Source organism: Lampris incognitus, chromosome 14 (assembly GCF_029633865.1).
Source record: "Lampris incognitus isolate fLamInc1 chromosome 14, fLamInc1.hap2, whole genome shotgun sequence".
NCBI lineage: Eukaryota > Metazoa > Chordata > Actinopteri > Lampriformes > Lampridae > Lampris > Lampris incognitus.
The window spans coordinates 7,816,949-7,841,263 of record NC_079224.1 but is presented as its reverse complement, the minus strand read 5'-3'; the positions used below and the strand labels follow the sequence as shown (position 1 = coordinate 7,841,263).

At 48.0% G+C, this 24,315-nt stretch overlaps 1 protein-coding gene across 1 annotated transcript in view; it reads right to left on the bottom strand.

Moving 5' to 3' along the window:
* The window catches only part of LOC130123908 (phosphatase and actin regulator 1-like), a 55,241-nt gene that overhangs the window by 21,697 nt on the left and 9,229 nt on the right, over positions 1-24,315 (bottom strand). The window contains exons 2-6 of the mRNA XM_056293235.1: positions 15,893-15,973; positions 10,033-10,236; positions 5,662-6,007; positions 2,803-2,999; positions 2,175-2,331 (exon numbers count right to left, since the gene is read on the bottom strand). Coding sequence (XP_056149210.1) covers positions 2,175-2,331; positions 2,803-2,999; positions 5,662-6,007; positions 10,033-10,236; positions 15,893-15,973 — 985 coding nt within the window. The remainder of the gene's footprint in view (positions 1-2,174; positions 2,332-2,802; positions 3,000-5,661; positions 6,008-10,032; positions 10,237-15,892; positions 15,974-24,315) is intronic.

Sequence of the window (24,315 nt, the reverse complement as noted above, 5' to 3'; positions counted from 1 at the left end):
TCATGCCTTCTGTTCGTGTCTCGTCTCTTTTCTCCTGCTCGAGCGCACCCATCGCAGGGAAACGAAGAAGCGGCCTCTCGGACCAGAGCGTCGCCAGCATTTCCCGGGCCCCGGCTTTTGCTCAGCATCACGTCGGCTTGAGCCGAACCAAAATAAAAACGCGGTCAACAGATTCCCGGTGACTGGCCCTTCCCGGACAATCTCCTGTTGTTATCGTCATCTTAGTCATCGTTATTGTCAACCTCATCGTACCATAAAGTGGCCTGCCTTCTTGTGCAGTATGAGGAGCAGACCTGAGATCAGAACGTTACATAAAAAGGAGTTACACAAGGTTTTATGAAGTAGCTAAAATGATAAAGAATTTGTTGAATTCAATTATTTTTTTTTACATTTCTGCCCGTCCACCCATTGATTGAGGACAAGAGAGAGCACCGGAGGTCTGAGTCGGCCGGAGCAGCATTTATATATTCAATTTCGATTGGCCTGACAAAAATGGCCATGTTAGTGGCACGATGTTGTTGGCAAATAGCATGAAATTGAAAATTATGCATCTGATCATCTCATTGTGCAAATGACAGTGTGACAGAGATTTTTGGGAACACGGCAGCACAAGCAGACCGGCCTTTTGGGAACATGTGCCATATTCCAAACAGTGGGGGCAACAGAGGCTTGTGCACCAGTGTCTTTAGATACCACCCCCACCCCGCAACCATGTTTCTGATGTCTTAAATCTTATCCTATCTGGTCTTTTAACTCTTCTTCAATCCATATATTACTTCTACTTCGCTCGTATCAGTCATGTTAAAGAAGAGATTGAAGCCACATTAAGGGACAAAGGATGATCAAGAAAACCAATGACTACAGTGCATTGTGACATGTTGGTTTGTTGTTGGTTTTGGAGCCTGGTCTATGCGTCCGGTGGGCCCAGGGGCCACAGCCCTGCCTGGAGCTGTGCTCGAGGGGGAAACACCAAGGGCGGTCTGACAGGACGTGGAAGCAGGGCAGGCTAAGCTAACGGCTAGCCAATGCAGACTGGCAGTTCTGATAGCGCTGAGGGCGGCGTGGCGGAAGCCTACGTAGCCTTGACTGTGTTTTTGGAGTCGTCGTGTGGAGTGCGGGGAGGTGTGGCAAAGGTGCTTGGCTGGGAGAGCCGGCGTTGGATCGGCTGGGGGAGCCTGGTCTGCTGTGTCCGGTGGGCCCAGGGACCACGGCCCTGCCTGGAGCTGTGCCCGATGAGGAAACACTGAGGGCGGTCTGACAGGATGTGGAAGCGGAGCAGGCTAAGCTAACTGCTAGCCCACACAGACCAGCAGTTCCGACCGTCATCCTGGCGTTTGCTCTCTTGGACAGTGAATTCTTTTTTTAATATGTAGGATATATATGCGTTTTTGTAGTTTGGATGTGATTCTGTCTGTCTGTCTGTGTTGCACTGCTGTGGGATGGGGGAAATGATATGTCGTTTCATTTCATGTACGCAAGTGCATAAAGTGAAATGACAAATAAATGTTCCCGATTCCTGTTTATGCAAGTGGCTGCGACTTGTGTACGGCATGTAACTGTACCGTGTGTTTATGTGCATATACACGGTCAGTATGGACTGGCTTGTGTGTTAGAGGCTGTGTGGAGGAGTTGGGTGGTGGTAGTTTGGCACATGCATCACCGTGGTGATTCAGTGAGCGTGGGGAGGAAGGCAGTCAGTAGGAAGAAAGGAGAGAGCGAGCGAGAGAGAGAGAGAGAGAAACGGAGGGGAGGGAGAGATGATGTATTGCTGAAATTAGGTCAGCTCCATTTTCAGAGGCTCGCTTTAACGAGATGGAGGGCTCATCTTTATGGGACATTAAGGGGTGGAATTGAAATTGTAGAAAACTGGTACAATAGAAAAAAGGTTCACTTTTGCTGTTCCCTTGTGCAGAGCCAGACTTGTAATAGTTAGGCTATCAGGCCATTATCAACCCTGAGTGAGACAAAACGCCTTGTTTGGCTGTGAACAACAGTTCCGTTTCCTAGCAGCCATTTCAAAATTAGCCGTCACAAACCCGGGGAATGTCAGAAACCCAACATCCGCTGGGCATGGAGTCCAAATGTTGTATGAAAATTGGATGTGTGTGCTCATGTTAAAATACACGAGTGTGTCTGTGTGTGTGTGTGTGTGTGTGTGTGTGTGTGTGTCTCACCGTGTGAGTTTGGTGCCTATCAGCTGCCTGGACTCGAGCCTCTCTTCGTCAGTCTGCATGGGTAAGATGTTTTTCTCTTCCAGCTCTCTCTTGGAGGGCCTGTTACTCAGCTTGATGGCGAGAGAGTCTTTCCTGAGCACCTTTAGAGCCAGGGTGCCTAAAACCACACAACATGGTCAGTCACTTCAGAAAGAAATTACACATGTTTGTAACAACCGCTGATGATTAGACTCGCTAGCCCTTGGCTAACGGGTCGGACCCTTTAGTTGAATGGTTAGCGCAGTCGCCCGTGGTGCAGGCGACACGGGTTCGCGTCCCAGCTGCGGCGGTTCCTGGCTGCAAATTCTCGCTAGACTTTGGCTGTTCCTTCATAAAGAGCAAATCTTGGGCCTCAATTCCCAAACTATTCTTTGACTTCATCCAATTGTTCAATTCGTTTCCAGAAGAATTTTCACATTTGATGATGGAAGAAATTCGCTGTAACTTTGGATCCGCCGAGATCACCGAAACCCACCGTGACTGTGTTTCAAACTTTGATTTTATTCTGGACCACAAAAGGTATCATCAAGAACCTCTTATGACTCTGGGACTCGTAAGCCCTTTTTGATTCTCCCAAGACAACACTCACTTGTAAATAGAGAGTCGTCATCTTCATCGTCCTCATCGTCGTCGTCATCGTCCTCCTCATCTTTATACATGCTGGGAAGATCCTCGTAGTCGGACTCATTGGGCATGTTCTCCTTGTCATCGTCACAGTCGATGATCACAGACGGGACTTCTCGTCTGTCCAGCAGGGAGCACTGACCAGCGCCGTGCAACGCAGAACTGGAGAGGCACAGCAAGATTCACTCACCACCGAACCCCGGGTGGTCAACATCAGGTCATGATTACAGGTAATGATGGAACCATGTACCCCATTTAAGAGTGGGGGTCCTGTCCTTTACCAGTCAGAGAAGCCAGATATCCTGGAGCTTTAGAAAAATCACTGTCAACTCTATCACTAGAACGACCGGAATTTCATTCCTACCTAAAACAACCATGGGCGGTCAAAATGACCCCCGGTTTTTAAACTCTATATTCTGTCAAGATAAATACCCAATGGAGATATTAATGCATAACATATGTTAGTATGTCTGTTATGAAACTAACTGACACCAAGATTAACATTTTAACAACTATAATACTATTTTTCAAACAATTTAAAATGGCCGCTGTCCAACGCCTGTAACTACTGCCACGCCTCAGTGGTAGTCATGGTGTGTCTGTAATGGCGTCTGTAACCAGACATGTTGGAAATAATCAAAAGTCCAGTTTAGACTATTTCTCTGCACTGGAGGACGCTAGTGTGTTTCTAGGACAGAGCGATGAACTTCACGAAGGAAATGACGTGACCAACACACGTCATAAATAGTGACATGACGCCCACGATAACGCACAAATTACAAGCCGTCATTTTGACCTCTCATGGTCGTTTTAGGTAGATCTTATCATAACTTTTTTTGTGCAATTGATCTAAAACTCATTTTAATGCAAATATATGCAATTGTAGGAGCACTCAGGGAGCAGCAGGTCTGTATCTTTTTTTCTCCCCACAACGTTATTAAACTTTGAAAATCCGAAACGGTCCAAATTACGGCCTTGGCCGTTCTTGTGTTATTTCTGCTTTATCGTTCAACGCGAGGCTGTAAAGTACAAGCAATACAAATAAAAGACAACCCCCTTTAACTTTTCCTGACCTAAAAAAAATGCCTGGGTCAGTAGGCGGTTAGTTTATGGCATTATGGGGTTTTAATTTGCATATCAGTGTACCAAAATTACCCCCCCCCCCAGCTGACTGAAACCCCAGGTGACTGGATACCTCACGAAGCAAGAACCCAGAGGACAAAGGGAGCAAAGAGATGGAAAATGTTGTTTATGCAAGTAGAAAACCACAAAAAAAAAGAACTGGAAAAACCCAAATACACATGAAACACGAAGCCATCCTCAAAAACAGTGCAGAAACTGAAACTCTTTGAAACTGCAAGGAGAAAGGGGGAACCATGTCCAACTTACATAACTCAAGAGAGATTACAGAAATACCCTTCAGTTTCAGCAGCCGTTCAGATTTAATTGCTAACCAGTGACATATTTGATTAGAGTAAAGGGAGCCTCTTACGATGAGCCACGTTGTTATGCAAGAGGTCCCGGCTTTCAGACTAATTGTAAGCAAGGTTAGGACCGGGACTTCATCATCCAGGTTCAAATGGCGCTGGTGGAACAAGTTTACCATGCAGCGAGGTTACATAAAAACCAATCATGATCCTGTACCCTTCTCTGAATGCCAAGAAACAGTCTTGTCAAGAGCAGCTGGTCATGTTATGTCAGCGCACACACACACACAGACACACACCAGAAGTAGGCCATACCACCCTATAATGTAGTGTGCTGGCTAAGACCTGTGCAGCAGCGCTACATGGCAGGAGTCTGACCGCAATAACACCAGGAGAGATTTTGAAGAGATTTTCAAAGACATGTAAGCGACCACTGTATGGCCAACTTTACTCCTTTACTTTATGGCCTTCAACACACAGCCCAGGACCTAGAGTGGGGAATCAGCTGGACAGCCAAAACTGGCATATTTACAGCAACGTTTAATACGTGGGTAAAAGTATACTTTTTTTTGGATTTCTCCCCTTTTTCTCACCCAGTTGTACTTGGCCAATTACCCCACTCTTCTGAGCCGTCCCGGTTCGCCGCTGGGGATTCGAACTGGCGATCCCCGTGTTTGTAGGCAACGGAATAGACTGCTACACTACCCAGACACCCCGTAAAAATAAAGATAACTAGAACTGAAATTGAATCCCCACGTTACCTCCGGCATGGTCGGGCGTCCCTACAGACACAATTGGCCATGTCTGCGGGTGGGAAGCCGGATGTGGGTATGTGTCCTGGTCGCTGCACTAGCGCCTCCTCTGGTCAGTTGGGGCGCCTGTTCAGGGTGGAGGGGGAACAGCGTGATCCCTTCTCGTGCTACATCCCCCTTGTGAAACTCCTCCCCGTCAGGTGATAAGAAGCGGCTGGCGACTCCACATGTATCGGGGGGGGGGGGGCATGTGGTAGTCTGCAGCCCTCCCCGCATCAGCAGAGAGCGTGGAGCAGAGACCGGGACGGCTCGGGGGAGTGGGGTAATTGGCCAAGTACAATTGGGGAGAAAAATCTATCCATCCATTCATCCATTATCCAAACCACTTATCCTGCTCTCAGGGTCGCAGGGATGCTGGAGCCTATCCCAGCAGTCATTGGGCGGCAGGCGGGAAGATACCCTGGACACCACAGGGCCACAGGCCACCAGGCCATTAAAAAAAACCCAACTGAAATTAAACCTAAGAAAATGGGAGCCAACTATCTATAGGTAATCACTAGAATTATTCTTATTTGGAATAACATCCATAGTATTCTCAAGTACTGTACTAGATCACAACAACAGACGGGAGAGTTTTTAACCAACCTTTCAAACCGCTGCATGGAGAGCGCCAGAGTTTTATTTAGCTCCTCGATGATGCGGCTAGGAGCATGCATGCTGCCATACTGGAGCTGGAGTGGGTGGCCGTGGCTCTGGTGGAGACCGGATAGGCCAGACAGCTGGGAGGGCAGCAAGGAACTGTGGTGCAGCGGCATGCCCTGAAGAGGGGGACACTTCTGGGGGAAGGTGACAGGGGCGTTGGGGGATGGAGACGGGGAGGAAGAGGTCTCTAGCCCCCCTGGAGGCACACAAATCATCACCTTCTTGGGAGGTAGAGGGGGAGAGTGCTTCCCCCCAGTCATACAGGGCAGCTTCATAGGCTGGCAAGAATCTGGAGAGAACGTAAGAAGACATGAGTATATAACAATACGGTCCTCAGAACAAACGCTTTTAATATGCCGTCATTACCCTTGCCTTGATTTATAAGTGTTAGATAGTGTCCACCTCACCTTCCTGTCATTACCCCTGCCTTGATTTGTAAGTGTTAGATAGTGTCCACCTCACCTTCCTGTCATTACCCTTGCCTTGATTTGTAAGTGTTAGATAGTGTCCACCATGCCTTACTGTCATTACCCTTGCCTTGGTTTATAAGTGTTAGTGTCCACCTCACCTTCCTGTCATTACCCTTGCCTTGATTTGTAAGTGTTAGATAGTGTCCACCTCACCTTCCTGTCATTACCCCTGCCTTGATTTGTAAGTGTTAGATAGTGTCCACCTCACCTTCCTGTCATTACCCTTGCCTTGATTTGTAAGTGTTAGATAGTGTCCACCATGCCTTACTGTCATTACCCTTGCCTTGATTTGTAAGTGTTAGATAGTGTCCACCTCACCTTCCTGTCATTACCCTTGCCTTGATTTGTAAGTGTTAGATAGTGTCCACCTCGCCTGACCGTCATTACCCTTGCCTTGATTTGTAAGTGTTAGATAGTGTCCACCTCACCTTCCTGTCATTACCCTTGCCTTGATTTGTAAGTGTTAGATAGTGTCCACCTCACCTTCCTGTCATTACCCTTGCCTTGATTTGTAAGTGTTAGTGTCCACCTCGCCTTACTGTCATTACCCTTGCCTTGATTTGTAAGTGTTAGTGTCCACCTCACCTTACTGTCATTACCCTTGCCTTGTTTTTTAAGTGTTAGATAGTGTCCACCTCACCTTACTGTCATTACCCTTGCCTTGTTTTTTAAGTGTTAGATAGTGTCCACCTCGCCTTACTGTCATTACCCTTGCCTTGTTTTTTAAGTGTTAGATAGTGTCCACCTCGCCTTACTGTCATTACCCTTGCCTTGATTTATAAGTGTTAGATAGTGTCCACCTCACCTTCCTGTCATTGCCCTTGCCTTGATTTGTAAGTGTTAGATAGTGTCCACCATGCCTTACTGTCATTACCCTTGCCTTGATTTGTAAGTGTTAGTGTCCACCTCACCTTACTGTCATTACCCTTGCCTTGATTTGTAAGTGTTAGATAGTGTCCACCACACCTTACTCTCATTACCCTTGCCTTGTTTTATAAGTGTTAGATAGTGTCCACCTCACCTTACTGTCATTACCCTTGCCTTGATTTGTAAGTGTTAGATAGTGTCCACCTCACCTTACTGTCATTACCCTTGCCTTGATTTATAAGTGTTAGATAGTGTCCACCTCACCTTACTGTCATTACCCTTGCCTTGATTTATAAGTGTTAGATAGTGTCCACCTCACCTTACTGTCATTACCCTTGCCTTGATTTATAAGTGTTAGATAGTGTCCACCATGCCTTACTGCGCGAGGCAGACAAACTGCACAAGAATACTCGGAGGGCTGCGGCTTAACAGGAAGAGTGGCAGGAATTAGGTTATGGTAATGCTACTTCCAGTGGCTGACAGATTGACGATGACAAAGAGGTCCAGCTTACCGAACCACAGGGGAATTTAATGAGACTACAATAATCCTTTGCACATGTGTAGTGAAGGTAGGATCTGAAACAGACTCAATAGCAGCCATGGCGTCTGTGTCAGTGAAAACAAAGCAAATGCTCACTATGCATATTTACCATGACATGACGTAGTCATGCTATACCATACGTATGCTAATTGTAAATAATTATGAAGGTCATCGTGAAAATAAGTTTCGGCTTTGAAATTAAAACCAGTACACATCCTCCCAACATCCTCGTCAATGGGAGCCAATGAACAAGTTGTGCTTGAACCTTTAGAATCCACCAGTCCATCTGGACACAACGTTTCATGGGAGAAAACGTTTCATCACTCACCCAAGTGACTTCGTCAGTTTAAGAGCCCCGACACACCAGGCCGACGTTCGGCCGTCGGCCAATGTCGGGCCGTCGGTGAGCATCTGTGACCCTAGTTTTTGCGGTGTGTCCCGAACCGTCGGCACTAGCCGGGCCCGTCGGCAGCTTTTCGGCCGATTCTGCATGTTGACTCGGCAGAGCCCATCAGTGAGTGAGATCACTCTGATTGTTCAGCTTAGCGAATCAGTGCAGAACGTACATGCTAGTTGGCCGTCGGCTGTAGTCTTTGCGGTGTGTTCAAGTGCCACTTTTTGGCCCAGACGGCAGGCGACGCAACAGTCAGCCTTCGTCGCCGCTACTCGGTTTGGTGTGTCTGGGTCGTAAACTGACTGCAGGTATCCCCCACCCTTATAACAATACAGTTTCATATGCAAATTGCCGTGGCCATTAACTAAAGTTACAATGGCCATGTGTACTATTCAGAGGATTTGGGAATGTTTGCAATCACAGCATTGTAAGATGGTGTATTCTTAGCCCCCCCCCCAGTTCAGGGATGGTCGTTCCCTCTTCACATAGATGGCCTCTCTGACTACCCGATGCTCATCCCTGAAAGAGTGGCCACTGGCCTGTAGATGGTGTAGACTGTGGCGTCCTGGTCCGACATGTTCACTCTTTTGTGTTGCGTCATCCTCTTGGCCAGCGTCCGTTTGGTTTCCCCAATGTACAAGTCACGGCGATCCTCCCGGCACTTAACAGCGTACACTATATTGCTCCGTTTATGCCAGGGGATCTGATCCTTAGGCTGGACCAATTTCTGACATTGCATATTTTTGGGTTTGAAGGTAACCCGAAACAGTGTTTGGGAAGAGATGAGTCTCAACTGCTCCAACACTCCCGTCACATACGGAATCACCACTGGTTTACGCTTAGGCAGCTGTTGTCCTTCTCCTCCCTTCGATTGGCTGGTGCACTGTTTGGGCATCTTCCTGGCTATAACCATACTTATCCAGAGCCTGCTTCATGTGGGATGTCTCCTCCCCTTGCCACTGTGTCGGTGGGGACACTGTCAGCATCCTGATGACTCCTAGTGACTCTCATCATCCACTGGAGGATGAGAGTCAAACCTTAAGTACTGATCAGTATGTGTTGGTTTACGTTACACATCAGCAATCAAATATCCCCCATCACCAACTGCAATTTCACAGTGTAAGAAGGCTAACCTGTCATGTTTCACATCCTCCCTGGTGAACTTGATGTGGTTGTCCAGAGAGTTAATGTGGTCGGTGAAATGTGGTACGTCCTGAGATTTAATTTTAATACAGGTGTCGTCCACAAATCTGAACCAATGGCTAGGTGGTGTCCCTGTATAGGACATCAGGGCCCTCTTTTCCACTTCCTCCATATACAAGCTGGTCACTATAGGTGAGACTGCAGAACCCATAGCACACCCATGCCTCTGCCTATAGTGCTGCCCCCTGTATGTGAAGTACGTGGACTGAAGGCACGGCTTCAGGAACAGACACACTTGGTCAGTGTTAAGGGTCGTCTTATTGCCTAGGGTGGGGTCACTTGGTAATTTCATATGGACTATCTACACTGCTTCAGGAAAAGGAATGCATGTGAAGAGGGACATAAGAGACCATCGTTTCATCCACCTTCATGATAACGACCAAGAGTACATCTTTCACCGTCTTACAATGCTATGATTGCAGCTCTTCCCCAGTCATCTGTGAGTAGTACACATGGCCATTGTAACTCCAATGGCCACGGCAATTTGCATATGAAACCTGTGTTAGATCACCTGTTTCAGTCATTATGCAGCCGTCTTGTTTATAAGGGTGGGGATACCTTCAGTCAGCGAGGACTGATGAAGTCGCTTAGATGAGCGATGAAACGTTTCTCCCACCAAACTGTGTCCAGACGAACCGATTCAACTTTCTGGGATTTCCTCACCTGAATTATTGAGCATGCATCAAGACATTTTAGGATCCACTCTCGCCAAGGAGTAGAAAAGTACATGCTGGTTGCATGACTGAACAGGCTTGGGCACAATCCTATTCTTTTTTGCTTTACCAACCTAAAAACAAGGTGTAAAGTGCTGCTGCACTGCAAGTACAAAGCCAGTTCACCTGTGCTGTGGTTGGGGATCCTGGAAAAAGGCTTCGGGGGGAGAGCAGGAGGTTGTTTGTGGTACAACGGTGGTTTGGGAGGGGTATCCTGAAGGTCACCTGGGTAGGTGAAAGATTTCTTGGGGTGCAGAACCATGGATGGCTTAAACGGGGGGTCCTGAGTGCAGCCTCCACTGTCCATTGAGGATCGGAATTCAATGGATGCTGCGGAGGGAAAAAAACAATTTGATTTAACCAAGAATTCCCTTGAGATTGAAATCTCTTTTCCGAGGGAGACCTGGCCAAGACGGCACACCAGCTACAGTTTAAATAGAGACAAAACAAAACGACGGAATTACAAACGTCAAACACACAAGCAAGACACTAAAATCCAGTTCAAAATAGGACAGTTGCATTTCTCCGTTACATGGACTGCTTTGAATTATCCCAGGGGGACTAAATTGTTAAGATGTAGTATGCTCTGCAGATTATTCCAAGTTCAGGGAACAAAAGTAGAAGAAGCCCCGCCCCCCCAGCTCAGTGCAAACCCTTGGAACCTGGTAAGAAAGCCATCGGGTGGAGCGAAGCTGAAGACAGCCGGAGGTCTGCGTCAGGAGATTACAGGTACGAGGGAGTTTTACCCAGTATGGCCTCGTACACAAAACTATACAAATGAAGTTGTCTACGTAGACTTAGTGAAGGCCAGTCTACCGAATCATAAAGCGTACAATAATGAGCACGGGAAGCGGATTTGGTTATCAGCAATCAGGAACCTTTATTTGTCATTTCATGCCATGCACCTGTGCACAGGAAATGAAACGAAATATCATTTCCCCCAATCTTGCTTGCTTGCTGGTTGTCCATCGTGCCCGATGATGACCATCTTCTTCTATTTGTGGGTCCTTTGAGGACTCAGATAGCAGAAGATACCTGCGCAGAGATGGGTTTTAAAGTGGCATGGGGGGTGCGCTTCTCCCAACGCCACATGACTTGATTGTAGAGGAGATGGTTCCGATGGCAAGGGGGATCCCTAGACGACCGGCACCTCCACACAAATCCAGTTTTTCGGAAACCGCCTCGAAGCGTGCCGCCACAGCTTGCTTTTCTGTTGGGGTGAGCTCCCTTAGCCTTATGTCTTCCCAGACTCACCCACAAGGCAGCGGGGCAGTGGTTGATAGGTGCCAGGGCGTGTCCACCAGGGTGGGCCTGCACACCATATCTCTGGGGCCCACTCCTGCTCCGAGATCCCCTGCCCAGTTAGCCTGGGGCCGCAAGACCCCAGTTACCACGTGTGGCCACGGGGAGGCCTGGCAGGAGTCTTGGTGAAGGAGAGGCTATGTACTGGCAAGGGAAGGCTTACACGCTAGCATGCTTCCCTATTCGCCACAGAGGCTAGCCAGCGGCAGCAAGCTAAGGGCAGGAAGGACACAAGCGGGTTGGAAGAACACATGCACCTTCCCTCCAACTACACACTGCTGCACTAGACGCATCACAACACCCTGTGTGTATGTACACACACACACACACTCCCCCAATCACTGTCCAGAGAACGAACGCCAGCCAGGAGGACTGTCAGAACTGCCGGTCTGCATGTGCTAGCAGCTAGCTTAGCCTGCCCCACTTCCGCGTCCTGCCAGACCGCCCTCGGCGTTTCCTCCTCGGGTGCAGCTCCAGGCAGGGCCGGGGTCCATGGGCCCAACGGACACAGCAGACCAGGCTCTCCCAGCTGATCCAGTTCCAGCTCTCCCGGCCAGACGCCTTCGACACACCTCCCCGCACTCCTCACGACGATACCAAAAACACAGTCGATGCCAGACGAGGCCGCCGCCAGGCTGCCCTTGGTGTTATTGGTATGGATGAATCATCATTATGAATCGCAGAGGACTGTGGTACACACAATCTGGAAGGTGGCGTGTACAAGAGGCAGCGTGCATGTAGACAACATCACCATAGTCCAAAACACTTAACACGTGAGCCTGCACAACGTTTTTGTCCTGGCTAACCTGTTAAAACAAGTCTTATTTCAAAAATAAAAACCTATGCTCAGATATTCTGAATGATCCTCAACAACCGAGGGATTTAAAACGAGGATTGTTTTTTTACAACGTGGGTCGTATTGTGTAGTTTTTGCCATCATGCATATTGGTTATGACATCAGTTTCTGTTTATGATTGAATTTTCCGAGGGGGTCCAGGTAGCATAGCGGTCTATTCCGTTGCCTACCAACACGGGGATCGCCGGTTCGAATCCCCATGTTACCTCCTGTTCGGGAGGGGGGCGTAACCGGGGGGAATAGCGTGATCCTCCCACGTGCTACGTCCCCCTGGTGAAACTCCTCACTGTCAGGTGAAAAGAAGCAGCTGGCGACTCCACATGTATGGGAGGAGGCATGTGGTAGTCTGCAGCCCCCCCTCGGACCGGCAGAGGGGGCGGAGCAGAAACCGGGACGGGTCGGGAGAGTGGGGTAATTGGCAAGATACAAATGGGGAGGGAAATCCACAACAACAACAACAAAAAAAGATTGAATTTTCCTTTTCATTAATCGGTACACGTCAGACAAAAGGGGGGAGTTCGGGAAGCACCGTGACGACCCTGCAGACCCTGAGCTTCGGTTCATTCGCAGCAGTGGAGTCGTTTGGGGTTTTTGCATGAGGGCTGACAGTGCTACATGCAACACCATTTCGGTCATGCAAAATAAACAGTGAATTTATACAGGACGAGCCAGTAAACACAACCACCGCACAGCAGCCGCATGCTTACTCACACTTACGCTCCCCCCCTCCCCCCCATCCCATCTGATCCCGCTGTGAAAACCTTCGCCAGCACTTCTCGTTACCTGCGCCTCGGGAGGCGACCAGCAAACAGCAAGAAAGATGTGACTCATTTTATCATCACAGCAAACCGCTCTAATAACAGTACCGTCTGACGGCTTACCACGGGCCTTCCCCCCGCTGGACTCGGTCCAAACGGTGACAAGAGAGATGCTCTATGACAAGTGCTCTAGAGCAGTGGTTCTCAACCTTTTTGGGGTCCTGGACCCCCTGCGTATTTTTGATCTACCCTGAGGACCCCTCCACCTGATCTTGGGGGAGGGGGGTTGCAATTTGATAGAAACAGTAGAAACTGCATTTTAAATTGCATTATAGCATTTATTCACTCTTTGGGGCAAAAATAAGAGCTTTCAGTTGTAACTTAGATATAGTTAACAAAACAGAATTCTTATGCAGTAACTTTCAGATATATGTAACAAAACAGAATATGTATTCAGTAATTTCAGATATATGTAACAAACAGAATATGTATTCAGTAACTTTCAGATATATGTAACTAAACAGAATATGTATTCAGTAACTTTCAGATAGATGTAACAACACAGAATATGTATGCAGTAACTTTTAACAATGCAAACGGGAGCGAGATCTCTTATTAAAATACAATAAATTTCACTTGTGAAACAGATGCAATTAGAGAAAAAAGTCCTGTTACCCTTTATAGTTTAGGTAGATAAAGGTCTCAGTCACATTTGAGTAAAATAATCCTATTTCTACAAATGTCATAGGATCTTTTTTTTAAAAGATATTTTATTTTCACGGACCCCTTGCAATTACACCACGGACCACTAGGGGTCCGCGGACCCCCCGGTTGAGAAACACTGCTCTAGAGCAGTGTGTCGCCAGAGCTCTGAAGACACTGCTAAGACGTACTGACCAACTGGTCGGCATAACTTCTAGGTCCCTTCTTTTGGATTTTCTTTAGTTATTCGTGGACGACATGTGACTCCGCCTCGTGGCACAGCGATAGCGCGGGTGAGCCAGAGCTCGTCCACACAAGTTGCTATACTGAGCTTTGGTCATAAACAGGCCTTTAAAAGCCGAGTACATTATGACACTTTTACAAACAGGAAATAACCCTACATTTATATTTTGACAATTTAACGCTAAGATTTTAATCATTTTAATATTTTTTTTTAATTTTTAGAAATGTAAACAATGTAAAAAAAGTGTAAAAATTAAATTTCATTTAAGTTAAAAAAAAAAGTTTACATTAAAAAAAAATACCAAATTTTTAATGATTACTTTAACAATTACTTAATAAGATTTTGAATAATTTTAATGCCAAGATTTTCATCGGGAGTGATGAAGGAGGACAGGCTCAGGAAGGAGTATATTAGAGGGACAGCTCAGGCTGGACGGTTTGGAGACAAAGGAAGAGAGGCAAGATGGAGATGGTTTGGACATGTGTGGAGGAGAGATGCTGGGTATACTGGGAGAAGGATGCTGAATATGGAGCTGCCAGGGAAGAGGAGAAGAGGAAGGCCAAAGAGGAGGTTTATGGATGTGGTGAGGGAGGACATGCAGGTGGCTGGTGTGACAGAGGAAGATGCAGAGATGGAAACGGGTGATCCGCTGTAGCGCCCCCTAACGGGGAGCAGCCTTGAGTAGTAGTAGTATATTCACTATATTTTGACATTTACTGTTAAAATCACAGTGTTGGCCATTCCTTCCTGAGCTGGGTAAGCGATGGGGCTCTGCTAGTGTGTGTAAATTCCAGATTTGTACAATACTGACAGTCAAGGGTGTCATCCAAGTACACCAGATGACTCTGCAGCACCGATCAAACGAAAGATGTGTAGTTTTATACTGACACATGGTTCAAGACATGAATGAAACCTTTTTAAATATGATCTTAATTCTCCCTTTCAATCCATCTCTATTTGAAGAGTGACAGAATGACGCACGATATGATTCACCCTCGCTAATATCTCCTTAAGCCATTTATTGGCTATGCATCACTCTGACGTCTGTTGAAGTGTGAACTTTCCAACACAAACCCGGTGTTTAATATCCAGCCCAATCAGTCACAGCGAGCGACCCCGCTGTCAGGCCATTATCGCCGCACAACGAGGAGGAGATAGCGGCTGTGAGGTCGGGGCAGCATGGCTCGCCGCAGCCTGGAGAAGCCTGGACAGAGCTCATCCCGGCACAACTTGAAGTACCTGGGCTAGAAATGGCCTGTAGTGGCAGAGGCAGGACTTGAACTCAAAAAAGGCTTCTCATCAAAGAGAGAGCAGCGGGTTTAGCCACCCCCGATCAGCTCGGCTTCAGATTTCCCCCTCGGCCGAGGATCCCCCCCGTGTCTCCTCCCCGATCCCAACAGCAGTCAGCAGGCTTTACCGGTGTCTTAAGATGTCACGACCGTGACGCCCCCTGCAGCCGGCCCGGAAACTGATCCTCGGCGAACACATTTGGACCGCAAGTCACGTCAAATCAGGACCAAAGAGTATCTATTTATTTATTTATTTTTACTTTTTGATCCCTTTTTCACCCCAAGTGTACTTGGCCAATTAGCCCACTCTTCTGAGCCGTCCCGGTCGCTGCTCCGCCCCCTCCGCCGATCCGGGCAGGGCTGCAGACTACCACATGCCTCCCCCCATACATGTGGAGTCGCCGGCCGCTTCTTTTCACCTGACGGTGAGGAGTTTCACCAGGGGGATGTAGCACGTGGGAGGAAAATGCTATTCCCCCCAAACACATGCCCTGACCGACCAGAGGGGGCGCTAGTGCAGCGACCAGGACACACACCCACATCCGGCTTCCCACCCGCAGACACGGCTAATTGTGTCTGCATAGGGACGCCCGACCAAGCCGGAGTTAATATGGGGATTTGAACCGACGAGCCCCGTGTTGGTAGGCGACGGGACGGGCCACCACGCCATCCAGACGCCCAGAATTAATGAGGAAATGATAACATGCAATGTAACACATCACACCCCAACCCGGGTCACTGCTCCAACTCACAGCTGCAGACTACGATCAGAAGGTTTGACTCACTCAGAGGAAGACCGGGTTCTGGTCGTGAGGGAATCCTCCTTCCTGCTCACCTTTTTCAAAGATCTCCTTCAGCACACCTCTCTTGATCAGCTCCTCTCGGCTCTGTCGCACGGACATCTTCCTCTCCAAAGCTGGGAGGCAAAAAGAGCAAATGAGCATAAACCAAATACAAACATCACATCGGTCTCTTGACTCTGCTCAACACACAATATCCTTCCATATGCACACAGGCCTAGTGAAGATGGTGTTCAGATAGCAAGCAACAGAATTATCTCCAGGCTAGAGTTTAACTCTTTAGGGTAGACCTGGATGATCCACTGTGGCGCCCCCTACCGGGAGCAGCCTAGAGCAGTAGTAGTCTTTAGACTCCATCCATCCAGCCACCCATTATCCGAACCACTTATCCTGCTCTCAGGGTCGCGGGGATGCTGGAGCCTATCCCAGCAGTCACTGGGCGGCAGGCGGGGAGACACCCTGGACAGGCTGCAAGGCCATCACAGGGTCCCCCCCCACCCACCCCACCCCACCCCACCCCACACACACTTGTACCCAGGGGCATTTTAGTACGGCTGATCCACCTGACCTACATGTCTTTGGACTGTGGGAGGAAACCCACACAGACACGGGGAGAACATGCAACCTCCACACAGAGGACGACCCGGGACGACCCCCAATGTTGGACTACCCCGGGGCTCGAACCCAGGACCTTCTTGCTGTGAGGCGACCGCACTGCACCACCGTGCCGCCCTAGAGTAGTAGAGTAGATCCATGTTTGCCAATTATGGACATCTAATTAAAAGGAATTTCATCATTAATGTGCACATCAACTTTGAAGTAGAATTCAGTTAAGGACGTTAGAGATGATTTTAGGATTGGTAAACAAAAATTGCTATGAACGTTTGAGTGAGACAACACACTGAAACAGCACTGAGACCAAGTGTGCTCAATTGCATTGGTCCCTGTCGTGGAGTGTGGATGGACAAAGAGCTTTATTGCCATTAAAACCTAAAACGTATAACCTGTCAGTCTTCATTTTTTGTTTTTATATTTGTTCCCCCTTTTTCTCCCCAATTGTATCCGGCCAATTACCCCACTCTTCCGAGCCGTCCCGGTCTCTGCTCCACCCCCCTCTGCCAATCCGGGGAGGGCTGCAGACTACCACATGCCTCCTCCCATACACGCGGAGTCGCCAGGCGCTTCTTTTCACCTGACAGCGAGGAGTTTCACCAGGGGGACGTAGCACGTGGGAGGATCACGCTATTCCCCCCCCCAAAACAGGCACCCTGACCGACTGTAGGAGGCGCTAGTGCAGTGACCAGAACACATACCCACATCCAGATTCCTACCCAGGGATGCCCAACCAAGCCGGAGGAAACACGGGGATTCGAACCGGCGAGCCCCGTGTTGGTAGGCAGCGGAACAGACGCTACTCAGATGGCACGCTAACCTGTCATTCCTAAACAATCTGTCCTCAACTGGGCACGAAAAATTGGGAGCCTTCCATGTGTACAGGTTGTCCACATGTGGTGTGTCCACATACTAGAGCAGTGTTTCTCAACCCAGTCCTCAAGGACCCCCCCCTATCCTGCAGGTTTTCATTGTAACCCTGCATAGGCAGCCCTGCTTGTACTTACTCGACCAATCATCTCGCAGCACTTAATTATGCAAGGTGTGCAACATCTGACAAAACTCATTGCTGATTGGTTGAATAACTACAAACAGGTTCCTATTCAGGGTTGCAAAGAAAATCTGCAGGATAGGGGGTCCTCGAAGACTGGGTTGAGAAACACTGTGCTAGAGTTACTGCAGCCAGAGTCCAAGTCCGAGTCTAAGCAAACTAGTCTCCGAGTCTCAGAGTCGAGATTTGGCTCATTAGAATAACGCCAGTTTTCCCCCACACCGACGGCTCCGCCAGACAAAGCAGAGCCGAGGCGTCATTCACAAGGCTGGGGAGGAGAGGAGAACATGAAAGGCAACAACAATTGCTGCAACGCCTCTCACAGCGATGCCAAGTGCACACGCAGGCCCGTCCTACAGCTTCTGCTCGCGTCTATTTTTAGGCTTCCGCCCGTGGAGGGACTTAACGGGTCCTATCGCCGGGGCTGAGCGGAGGCGGCTAAACGTCACGTTAGTAATTTAAGAATCGACCCCTGCAAAGGAACCAATTAAGAATATGAAATGAGGATCAGCAAGAACACTTGAGCACACTGCGCCATAATCTCCCCGCAGGCCCGCGGCTCCTGCTGAAGAGATCACAGATTGCCGCATGTGTGTGTGTCTGCATATGTGTGTGTGTGTGTGTGTGTGTGTGTGTGTGAGAGAGAGAGACGGACACGTGTTTGACCCAGAAGTCCTTCGCCCGCTGCACGATAACGTTGCCGACATGTCCACCGCCAGCACATCTCCAGAGTGCTGGCGAAGTACCGACAGCGCCACCTCCGGTTCCCCGCCCCTCGGTCACTACGGCGAGGTCAACGCGGACGGCTCAGGCTGCCGAACGCCGAGCAGCGGGTTTCGATACTGCGCACTCCAGTGTCTTAAAAACACCGCGGCAAAGCAAGTTACCATCAAACAGAATGCTCCATGACGAGCTCCTCCAGGACGCCAGATGTTCCCTATCGCTCCTCACTTCAAAAGTTTCCCCCCCACCAGCCCGTCTCCTCCTCCTCATCGGCTCGGAGCCGCATCGGGCCGAGCCCATCCAGGATCAGTAAGGCTACACAGAAGCCCAAGTGGCGGAGTAGGGCGTTAACGTACACCCGAGTTTTCCGTGACGGAAATGAAAGATGAAGAGGGGGGACGGACTCCTCTCCCTCCCATCGCTTTTCTGCAGCACAGTGGAAACCCAAAAGGTAAAAGCATGTAGGTCAGTCAGTCAGTTGCCAGACACAGACAATGTAATCTTCTTTAAGCTACTTGTGCATTTAATCAAACTGTTTCCAAACCGTGAGAGACTGGTCATCTGGACTTGGGCCAGAGGGGCCGCGGTGACCACCGGCCATCTGGGCCGCTCACAATGAATTGGTATACTGGAGAAATAGAAATTTAAAAAAAAAAGTATATTCATTTTTTATTTTTTATCCCCCCCCCCAAAAAAATAAAAGAATGAACCCATTTCCCATGAACCTCCTTGTTGCAACACAACGTAGTGCAGATGTTGGCGGGTGGGCTGTACCCTTGTGGCAGAACAGGTACCAGTAGGCTGGCTAGCTCTAGCTAAGATGGAAATTGAAGAAAATTAATCGGAGTACAAAATGAACAAAAAAAAGGGGGGGGGGCTGAGGAAAAAGAGAGAAAAAGCAAATAAAGCTCTGCTGGGTGAGGGTGAAGAATGTGCTATACAACATTTTGTTTTCAAAACAGGCCTCAGCCGGTAATGTCAGCAGGAGGCCCAATACCCCTGATGGTGCAGCCAATGTCACTCAATTTCCATCCATCCATCCATTATCCAAAACGCTTATCCTTACGCAGGGTCGCGGGGATGCTAAGCCTATCTCAGCAGTCATGGGACGGCAGATGGGGGGGGGGGACACCCTGGACAGGCCGCCAGACCATCACAGGGCCGACACACACATTCACACCTAGGGACAAGTTAATACCACCGAGTCACCTGACCTAAATGTCTCTGGATTGTGGGAGGAAACCGGAGCCCCCCCGGAGGAAACCCACGCAGAAACGGGGAGAACATGCAAACTCCACACAGAGGACGACCCCCAAGGTTGGACTACCCCGGGGCTCGAACCCAGGACCTTCTTGCTGTGAGGCGACTGCGCTAACCACTGCGCCCCCATGCTGCCCACTCAATTTCCTTCAGCTCAATTCAGACAAAACCAAGGTTCTCCTTACTGGTCCCATGTCTGTCTCAGGAGCGAAACCCTGGATTCGGCCCTCTGACTACCAATGTTAAACCCTCCTCAAGAAATCTGGTCGTTTAATCTTCGACCGAAAACTGAACTTCGACCCATACATAAACAAGCTTGTGCAAACCTGCTTTTTCCCCAACTCCAGAACACAAATATTAAATGTGGATGCTATCAACCAGAGATCTTGAATTATTGATCCAGACCCTAATTTCTCACACCTCAACTGCTACAGTGCCTTTTCCTCCTGTCTCGGCCAAGCAGCCCTGTCCCGCCCACAACTTGTGCAAAACCGCTGCAGCCAGGCTGCTTACCAATAACAACCATGGATCCCACATCGCACCAATCCTCGCACCCCTTCACCGGCTCCCCGTAGAGTACAGAGTAGAGTTCAAGATGCTGCTCATCACATACAAGACCCTACATGGTCCTTACTCCACCTCTAAGCCACTCCAATCTTCTGACCAGAGTTTCTTGTTCATACCTCACTCCCTCCACAAATCCAAGGGTGACTGTGGCTTTTGCCGTCAGGACCCTGTCCCTCTGGAACAGCCCCCCCCCCGTTAGATTACTGACTTGCCTTCCCTGTAAAGGGGCTGTAATTTATACTTTTCTGTATATAAATGTATGTTATTTTTCTGTATCTTGTGCAGCACTTGGACTTTATTTGAAAAGGTGCTCTATGAATAAACTCTTACTTTCTGCTTTAGCTAGCACGAGCAACACGGACGTCGAACTTATGGCAGATGCAGACCACAACCAAGTGGTACTTTCCTGCACACAAGTGGCTTGTGAGAAAACCTTTTCCCCACATTGAAATTTGTAAAGCATGGTTTGAGCACCAGACCATCACAGGAGAATTTGGAGGTCTTCATGTTGATGGCAACTGAGTAGGACTTCTTGATGGAGCTCGAATGTGATTAGATGATTGACCAGAGTTGCAGAGAAACGCACACTTCTTCGTACCTTGTCAACTACATGAAGGTAAGACAGCTCATTGTTACAGGCTGCTATACTGTGGCTGTGCAGTGCTCTTAACATGTTTTGAGCAACCCCTTGCTCAAAACATGTTAAGCAGGGCTAAGCCAACTGCTAGCCCTTGCGGACCGGCAGTTCCGATAACACCGAGGGTGGTCTGGCGGCGGCATTGCCTAGCCTTGATGGTTTTTAGTGTCCTTGTGCGGAGTGTGGGGATATGATATGCAATATGTACAGTGTTACGCCATGCCAATAAAGCCATTTGAATTGAATTAGGTCATAGAAGCTAGGTTAAGAAGAGAGGTGATGATCAGCGAGCAGCATTATGGTTTCATGCCATGAAAGAGCACCACAGAGAATGTTGATGGAGAAGTATAGAGAAGGCCAGTACGAGGGCAGTTTGACAGTGGTGAGGTGTGTGGTTGGAATGATGGATGGGTTCAAGTTGGATGTGGGATTACATCAAGGATCGGCTCTGAGCCCTTTCTTGTTGAGCTTAAATACTTGGGGTCAACTGTTCAAAGTAATGGGGAGTGCAGAAGAGAGTGCAGGCAGGGTGGAGTGGGTGGAGAAGAGTGTCAGGAGTGCGACAGAAGGGTACCAGCAAGAGTTAAAGGGGAGGTTTACAAGATGGTTGTGAGACCAGCTATGTTATATGGTTTGGAGACAGTGTCACTGATGAAAAGACAGGAGATGGAGCTGGAGGTGGCAGAGTTGAAGATGATAAGATTTTCATTGGGAGTGATGAAGAAGGACGGGTTTAGGAACGAGTATGTTGGAGGGACAGCTCAGGTTGGACAGTGTGGAGACAAAGCAAGAGAGGCGAGATTGAGATGGTTTGGACATGTGTGGAGGAGAGATGCTGGGTATATTGGGAGAAGGATGCTGAATATGGAGCTGCCAGGGAAGAGGAGAAGAGGAAGGCTGAAGAGGAGGTTTATGGATGTGGTGAGGGATGACATGCAGGTGGCTGGTGGGACAGAGGAAGATGCAGAAGACAGGAAGAGATGGAAACGGATGGTCGGCATGGTGACCCCTAACGGGAGCAGCCGAAAGTAGTAGTAGTCATAGTAGTAAAGAAGATACAGCAAACAAAAACAAAAAACAAACAAACTGCCATTAGACACTACTTTATTGAAATATTTCTTGGACATGAAAACGCATGAGTCTATTTAGTGAAAGCTAAATTACACATTAACTTAATCAGAAATGACCTATGAGGGCCATGCAGCCAGAGACATCAGTCCAGATAAAACTGGCACTCGGACTAAACATTTAGATTTGACATTGGGTCTATCTGGCAAGGTCCCAAGACCAACTTCATTTAGTTACTCATCGGCAATCAGTTTCTAATAAGGTCACTTATACCGACTGCTTGTGTGCGTGTACACATTTGCACACACCCTGAAATACCTGCATGGCAACGTCTCTTCAGCTATCAGGCAGACCGACTGTAGGCTTGCTGAGCTCTCAGCTGAGAATCCTTCTACAACGTCAAGGAGACGTCCCCCCAGAACACAACAGTGTTGTATCATCACAGCTTGAAAATCATCTGTACTTGCTAAAAAAGGGGAAGTCCTTCCCCCTGACAGACTGATTTTTTCAGACAAGAGCGGCACAAACCAAACCACTGTTCAACATTTCAGACACTTATCGGTACCAAAAGGAGAACGAGACCCTCGTTTGAGGAACCAAGCCACGAGCACGTTAAAGGAAACGGGTGTAGCTGAATGCAGACCGTACCTACGTGTAGTTTCTAGAGGAATGCATTCCACTGTGAAGTGACCCAGATAGACTAAACACACTCCACCAGCCCCGAGGCTTGGTATCTGAAAGTGGAGGCTTTTAGCATGGGAATTCACTCCGCTTTAGCCTCGCAAAGAACGTATTAAAGCTCTCATGCAGTCATATATCAATGAAAAGCTCCCTCATCAAGTTTAGATACGACTACACCAACTGGACTACATCTTCACGGCCTAAATGAATATGGTGTTTAAATTCCACTTTGTACTTCACAAACGGTGCAAAACACAATTTAATAGATTACCGGTGGTCACTGACAGGATGCGGGGTGGGCTAAGCTAACCACTGGCCCACGCAGACCGGCAGTTCTGATAACACCGAGGGCGGTCTGGCGGCGGCCTCGCCTAGCCTCGACTGTGTTTAGTGTCATCGTGGGGAGTGCGGGGAGGTGTGTCGAAGGTGTCTGGCTGGGAGAGCTGGCGCTGGATCGACCGAGGGAGCCCGGTCTGCTGCGTCCTGTGGGCCCAAGGACCACGGCCCTGTCCAGAGCTGCGCCCGAAGAGGAAACACCAAGGGCAGTCTGACAGGATGAGGAAGCGGGGCAGGCTAAGCTAACTGCTAGCATATGCAGATCAGCAGCTCCAACAGCCATCCTGGCTGGTGTTCTTTGTCCTGGACAGTGAATTTTATTTTTTTTTAGTTAGTGATGTGTTAGTTTAGGTATATGTGTTAGTTTAGATATATGTGTTAGTTTGGATATGTGTTAGTTTGGATATATGTGTTAGTTTAGGTATATGTGCTCTTGTAGTTCTTGGATGTGTTTTTGTCTTTGTGTTGCTGTGGGAAACCATGTTTCCTTTCATGTGCACAAGTGCATGAAATGAAATGACAAATAAAAGGGTTTCAAAACAGCACCCCCTCTTTCCATTAAATAGTTTGGTAACACTTTAGTATGGGGAACATATTCTCAGTAACAAAAACTTAATTTAGAGTAATTTAACACTATGAACACTTGTAGTTTTGTGTTTTGTTATGTAAGAACAGAGCATATTCATTAAGTGTTAATAAGGGAGAATAACTCTTCTTGTGGTACTACCACCTTATAAAGGCCATACTAAGCAAAGCATATTGAGATGGTACTACTAATAAGCAATACTTCTGAGGTTATAGAGGGAAAACTCATAGTTAATGGCTTACTGGCTGTATAATAAGGCCATGCAGAATAAGGCATTAATGAGTACTTAATAATGACCAATTAAGAGCCAATATGTTGCTAATTTGCATGCTAATAAGCACCCAATTAATGGTGAATATGTTCCCCATACCAAAGTGTTACCTATAGTTTATTAGAAAACAACTACCCCTCATCTCGTCACCACCAAGTCCTACAAGTAGTTAAGTATAACCTATTATGACCAGAAAATGTGTTATTTTACTTTACTTTGGTGTTTTGCTATTATCATTCAACCAAAGTTGAGCCAACAAGCCTTATGTGGAAAAGTAGGTACACCACATAATCCTGTTTTTATGTCATTTTTATATTTGTATATTTTTTCATAATTCTGTTTTTCTGTTATCTTGCATACACGCTCTCCAAACACTTGAAGCCTAATGGCAGTTTCACACCAACAATTACAACACCACCAGCTCTGTTCCTATCTCTGCCCCTGTCGAGTTACCGTCTCTACACTCCTCTTCCACCCGTCTATCTGGGATTACTGTTACATACATAACTTCATTATAAGAAACACTCGACGGCAGGAAAAGTGCGCAACACTTTGATGCTTTGCCTATGGCATGAAACAGGCTTGTACTGTCTCATAAAGAATTTACTTGCATCACTGGATTATATATATATATATATGGAGAGAGAGAGAGAGAGAGAGAGAGAG